The sequence below is a fragment of the Salvelinus namaycush genome, chromosome 33 (genome assembly GCF_016432855.1).
Source record: "Salvelinus namaycush isolate Seneca chromosome 33, SaNama_1.0, whole genome shotgun sequence".
Classification (NCBI taxonomy): domain Eukaryota; kingdom Metazoa; phylum Chordata; class Actinopteri; order Salmoniformes; family Salmonidae; genus Salvelinus; species Salvelinus namaycush.
In genome coordinates this window covers 21,143,007-21,148,804 of record NC_052339.1, presented here as the reverse complement: position 1 = coordinate 21,148,804, position 5,798 = coordinate 21,143,007, and the positions used below count along the sequence as shown (strand labels likewise).

Sequence of the window (5,798 nt, the reverse complement as noted above, 5' to 3'; positions counted from 1 at the left end):
CCTGTCTGGTCTCATGCCGTGTCAGTTTCTCTCTTAGTGGTCCTATACCCTAGTAAAACACTGTTCCTCAGGGGCTGTAGTTAAAACATGTGGTGAGGTCTGTTTTTGGCTCTCTTCTGCCTGCTTCTCTAAGCTTGGAATGGTCAAATAAATAAATACAACATATTATTGCACAACCCAGAGATTCCACACAGATGTGTATGTTGGTCAGTCTTTCAGTGTATCAGACTGTTAGCATTCAAAGCTTTAAATCAGTTTCCATAGACAGCTGACAGTTCACTGTCTTTACATTGAACAACCACAGGATCAGCTAGGTAGTCAAAAGGAAAGAGGCATGGGAGGTGTGGTTGTCTGGTTGCCTGGACATTTTAGTCCTAGTGGTGCTCCTATTGGGTTCTACGTTGTGATCCTATAGTTTTGATTCTAAACATAACTTGGGTTCCATAGGGTTCTGTCGTGGTCTAGACTACTATTTTAGATGGTCTGGTCACACAAATTTCCTAAGTGGCAAAGGTCCGGATGGGTATTGTCATCAGTCGGCGTAGTAACAAACCCGCCCTTCGCAACGCATGTAACTCCAAACTGTTCAAACAATTCACACCCCTTCTGCTGGCGGAGAAAAAACTTGCAGTTTTAAAGCAATTTTTCTGCAATTCCACACAATTTGACATGGGGCAAAAAAAACTGTTGCAGTTTTAAAGCAAATTTCCTGCAATTCTACACATTTTTCCATGACTTCTTATGTGTGTTCATATGATACCTGAGTGATTCAACAAAATCCATGGGGGCCCCCTTGGGGTCGAGTCCCCTGCCCATGATAACTACTCAACAGCAGTAAGTTAAAAGCCTGATTGATTTCTTAAAAAATAGATTTTAAACACACTGTCCGTATCGACCCTCTTCTGGGTCCGGTTCCAGACTGCGGTCCGCCTGTTGAGTATGGCTGTTCTAGAGGTTGTGGTCTAGCCACTGGATGTAGTTGTCCAGACTCCTCTGGCCAACGGAGGACAAAAACGGCCAAAAGGAGAAGACCATGCAGCCGTGGAAACCGTCGTCATAGTGAACACTGGTAACCGTGACGCCCGCGTCCTGTAGTCTCCTGGCGTACATCAACCCATCGTCCCTCAGAACGTCGAACTCACACGTCATCACGTACGCTCGCGGCGTTCTACCCAGAATCCCCTGTTCTGCAAGCAACGGCGCCGCTCGAACATCCACCAACCCCGGCACTATCCACGTGACCTCCCGCGACCCAGTCTCCATGCCAACGGGCCGGTAATGCTTTTGGTGTTTGGCCGCGAGCAGGGAGGTCCAGTTGAGATGAGAACGGATGGAAGGGGGGATGGAGGGATGAAGGAGGGAGGAGGGGGAGGAGAGGAGATGAGGGAGGAGAGAGGGATCAGCCCCCAGGTAAATCAGCCAGAACCTAGAGAGCGAGAGGAAGGTTAGTAACAGGTGTGTGTGTGTGTGTGTGTGTGTGTGTGTGTGTGTGTGTGTGTGTGTGTGTGTGTGTGTGTGTGTACTGTACCTGGCCATGAGGTGTCGGTGCAGGATGGGTACGTTGTGGTTCTGTTGGTAGGACGGGGTGTTCAGGTCTAGAGCCTGGAGGACTGGGTAGATCAACGCCTGGATACTGAACTTCACACTCATACTGTCATCTGCAGAAATCTGTGGCCAGAAAAAGAATGTGATAGTGTGTGACTGTTTGTGTGTGAGTGTGTGTGTGTCTGCATGTGTGTACGTTTACATGTGTGTACCCGCTGGGCCACGGCTGCAGCGAGGTTCCCCCCAGAGCTGTCTCCAGACACCCCCACCCTGGCTGGGTTCACCCCATAGCGCTGCAAGACCTCTGGGGACAGGAAGGCCCTGGACGCTGCTAGAGCATCATGGTACTGGTCTGGAAACACTGCATCAGGGGCCAAGCGGTAACTATGGTAACAACAATTAACACACCATAAGTTAAGTTAGTATAAGAGCCTTGCTCATGGGCACAATGGTAGCCTTCCGGTTGCCAGTTCGGTTCTCATATGATTTATGTAGATATATTTTTTTTAAGTATTAGTGGTTCTGATACTCACTCAACCGACACAACGACTGTATCCAGCTCTTCAGCCATCCTCCTACACAGCAGGTCATAAGATCTCATTCCTACACATACATACAAATGCAGAACATTTTGTGCATAAACACATATGGAAAGTTTAAAAAGACACTCTAGCACACACACACTTACGTCCGCTGCCAAGGGCCCATCCCCCACCATGGAAGTAAAGCACTCCCCTCCTGAGCTTGGCTCCTCCTCCAACTGGCTGGAACACTCGTGCGGGCACGCCCCCCAAGGCGGAGTCAGTGACACGTACAGTAGGACTAGACCATGGCTCAATCACCTCCAACCGAGACACCACAGAGTTCAACATATGGACACTGTGACACACCCCTAGAGCTTGCGCCACATCACCCTGGAACACACACACACACGCTCAGTTTAATATATGCACACAGTGACAGGATGTATAAACTACAACCAGCCATCCAGATATACTGTATAGGGTGTGGGGACTGGTACTGCAGGTCTCAGTGTGATCAGTGTGTAATCGTCTACAGTATTACTAATAAGCTAGGTAGGTGTTTGGACTGGTAGTTCAGGTTAGAGGGAGGTTAGGTAGAGACACGGGTTAAGGCGTGTTGATGACTCTCAGCCACTCCACACTCTCTATTTCATCAGATCCTTACTGTTGTTGACACTGTTGCACAAGGTCAGTGACCACTGCGACAATTTTCATTATTTATTTATTTGAATGGAGTCACTATTGAGACCAAGGTCTCTTTTGCAAGGGAGCAAGGAGCCCTGCATATACACAATTTTCTCAAAAAAGAACACAATGTAAAAAATACAAATACTCAAGAAAAACAACCACATTCCACAACAAGGAGGTCTCCAATCTGTTCTATACATGGGATGCAAATAAACTGAAAGCAGTTTTACCTAACTCTGAGGAGACCAAAAGCATTTTCAGGGTTAGCCATCCCTGAGATCGGATATGGTAACTAAAGATGAATAATGATGTTAGGCACGGCGGGAGTTTTTGTAAGAGAGATTTATAGATAAAAAGATATCGATGAATCAACCTACGTGACTTCAAAGAGGGCCAGCCTACTTTCTGGAAAAGAATGCAGTGTACTAAGCGTATCACCACACAAGGCCTGTGTGCATGTGTGTGTGTACTTATTGTAGTTGGCCAATGATAGAGGTTCAAAGTTCAGGAGGTCTGGTCAAGTAAAGGCCTATAATGTCATGCTACTATTCTCCAACCCAAAACACTATTACCAGAGGCGTCATGCCCATAGGGGGCACAGGGGTACGTGCCCCCTCAGATTTGTCCTGTTGATATATATAATTTGTATTTATTTTTTCTCTGTAAAACTACTAGCCACTTAGCAATTATTTGAAGCTGGGTTTAACTAGCCCAGATAGGTTCCCAATCTCCCAACTTCATAACTAGTTACCAATAAGCCATTTCAGGCTATCAATCAAGTTAGACAAGCTAGCTTGTCCATCTATCTTAGCTGGCATGCCTGCTGGCAAGGTTGGTAGACTTTAGAAAAGCAAGCAATAACTAAATGTACTGAATAAGACCCAGATATTAGCAGAGATGCAGAAAAGCATATTTAGTTTGTTTTTATTAAAAAAAAAACACTAGTCAGCAGGATACAGATAGCTCAAGAAGTATGCTTAGATATGAAGAAATATAGTTGTATTGGCCTCCCAAGTGGAGCAGTGCAGTGCTAAGGCGCCACTACAGCCTGGGGTTCGCCACTACAGCTTGGGACCCCATAGGGCGGCACACAATTGGCCCAGCGCCGTTTGGGTTAGGGGAGGGTCGAACTTTGTTTCCTCCGACACATTGGTGCGGCTGACTTCCGGATTAAGTGAGCAGTGTGTTAAGAAGCAGCGTGGCTTGGCGGGTCATGTTTCAGAGGACGCATGTCTCGACCTTCGCCTCTCCCAAGACTGTTGGGGAGTTGCAGCGATGAGACAAGGTCTTAACTAAATTGAGGAGAAAATGGGGTAAAATTTAAAAAATATATAGAAATAGACCGATTTTTTACATAGAATTAAGCATATTTATTATGGCTCTAGATTGCAGGGGAAAGCTGTCTCAGGTTTTTGAAAAATGCGCAATTCTCAAATGTATTCCCCAAACCACACCCCCCTTGTGCCCCCACAGATTTTTGGGGTGCATGACGCCCCTGATTGGTGCCCTTAATGGGCTGTCAAGGTACTATAGGTTATTTGACTGTCCTGTGGGCTATATGACCTGATGGGACCCATAGGCTAACCAGTTCACTGCACTAATGTCATGAACCGACTAATTCTAGTATTCAATACTATTTACAGCAAAACACCTGCCTTAACTAATACGTTCTATTCTATTTTCAAGTCATTACCAGTCAGTCCTACCGCATGTATGAAGCTCCGAAACAGCGCGTCCAGCAGAATGAGCTTCCAGGGCTCGCTCACCGTACTCGGTAACGGAGTATAGACGTAGTAGGCAGCCGCCACCGACAGCAGCACGCCCCCGGACCAGCGGAGCCTCATAACTGCGGGGAGAACGGACTGTCACCGGGGCACGTTCACCCGATAAAAGAGATGTGAATTGAATTCACGGTGACGCGGTTTTTTCTGTATCCCAGTGGTTGGTAGAGGTCGGTTTAACATTGGGGGTAAGCCAGAAACGTAGACAAGAATGAGGATTAATAGTGGTGTCAGAATAAAAGTCCTGTTATGATAAAAAATATATATTGGATTCTAAGTATTTTTGTTCAACAAGCCCATTAGAGTCCAGTAGGCCTACAATATAAAATCAGATACAAGAGCATTTGTTATCAATATAATACAGTTCAAAATAGGCCTAGATGTTGTGGATTTCAGTCTGAGGTGGCTTTTATTTTGAAGTTTGCTCCCGGCTTTTGCTTTCGAAAGTTAGCTTCATTACGTAAAAGCTGATAAGAAATCCTCAGGATTGCGTAAAGAGACGCGTAGCGCTCATGGGAACTGTAGTTTATACTAGTCAAACTATTCAGACTCAACTACAACAAGATGGAGAACTTGACAAATGTTTCGTCAGGAATAATTTAATACGTTTGAAGGGACAACCACAAAGTAGATATATGTCATTAATAAGGGTTGACAATCAGTGCTGGGCTTGAACGTCTACTCACCCGTAGCATGAAGGCACAGAGTTTCTAAACCCAGTAAACCCAGAGACGCAACATCGCAAACTGACACGTTCTCATTTTCGTCAAAAACAACTTTAAGGAATGCCTGATTTGACGTTCGCATTTCGGCATGAGACTACCATTACACCCGTCGACGTGTTTCTACGCATGAGCTTAACTAGCCAACGTAGCCATGACATCGCCTACAAGTGTTATCGGGGATTTCTATTGGAGAAGCAGTTTCTGCCTATCTTCACACTGTACTGTATTTGATAAAGGTCTCTTACCTTTTTATGTGAAAGTGTCATTCTCTTCTTCTGCCACCAGATAGCAGCATCTAAATGGCCTCAAAAGATACACTGCCTTCAGAAAGTATTCAGACCCCTTGACCTCAACATTTTGTTACGTTAGAGTCTTATTCTAAAATTCCTCATCAATTTACACACAATACCCCATAATGACATTTTTGACTAATTTATATATATATAAAAAAAACTTTAATATCACATGTATGTAAATGTCTTAAGGTCTCTTTTTATGTAGTGCTGTGTTGTCTCTCTTGTCATGATGTGAGTTTT

The 5,798-nt window shown here is 45.1% G+C and overlaps 1 protein-coding gene across 3 annotated transcripts; it reads right to left on the bottom strand.

The window, feature by feature from the left end:
• Positions 1–371: 371 nt before the first annotated feature.
• Positions 372–5,365, bottom strand: LOC120027619 (neutral cholesterol ester hydrolase 1-like). 3 transcript variants are annotated; one of them, XM_038972616.1, is made up of 7 exons: positions 5,224–5,365; positions 4,463–4,602; positions 2,234–2,459; positions 2,079–2,148; positions 1,758–1,929; positions 1,529–1,668; positions 372–1,426 (listed from the first exon to the last, which is right to left on the bottom strand). In XM_038972616.1, exons 1-7 carry the CDS (start codon positions 5,342–5,344, stop codon positions 949–951), a joined length of 1,347 nt encoding a protein of 448 aa, XP_038828544.1. In that variant the 5' UTR covers positions 5,345–5,365; the 3' UTR covers positions 372–948. The 3 variants fall into 3 exon arrangements, with proteins under 3 accessions (XP_038828544.1, XP_038828545.1, XP_038828546.1); XM_038972617.1 differs by lacking the exon at positions 4,463–4,602 and having other exon boundaries at positions 5,224–5,332; XM_038972618.1 differs by lacking the exon at positions 5,224–5,365 and having other exon boundaries at positions 4,450–4,563.
• Positions 5,366–5,798: the final 433 nt, after the last annotated feature.

What these genes read in the sequence shown, in the direction of transcription:
- LOC120027619 (XM_038972616.1), bottom strand. Translation starts at nt 5,344, where the DNA reads ATGCGAACGTCAAATCAGGCATTCCTTAAAGTTGTTTTTGACGAAAAT. An exon ending in ATGGGCCCTTGGCAGCGGAC is followed by an intron (nt 2,149 to 2,233) that starts GTAAGTGTGTGT and finishes ATGTATGTGTAG; the next exon opens with GAATGAGATCTTATGACCTG. An exon ending in CACCGACACCTCATGGCCAG is followed by an intron (nt 1,427 to 1,528) that starts GTACAGTACACA and finishes CTCGCTCTCTAG; the next exon opens with GTTCTGGCTGATTTACCTGG.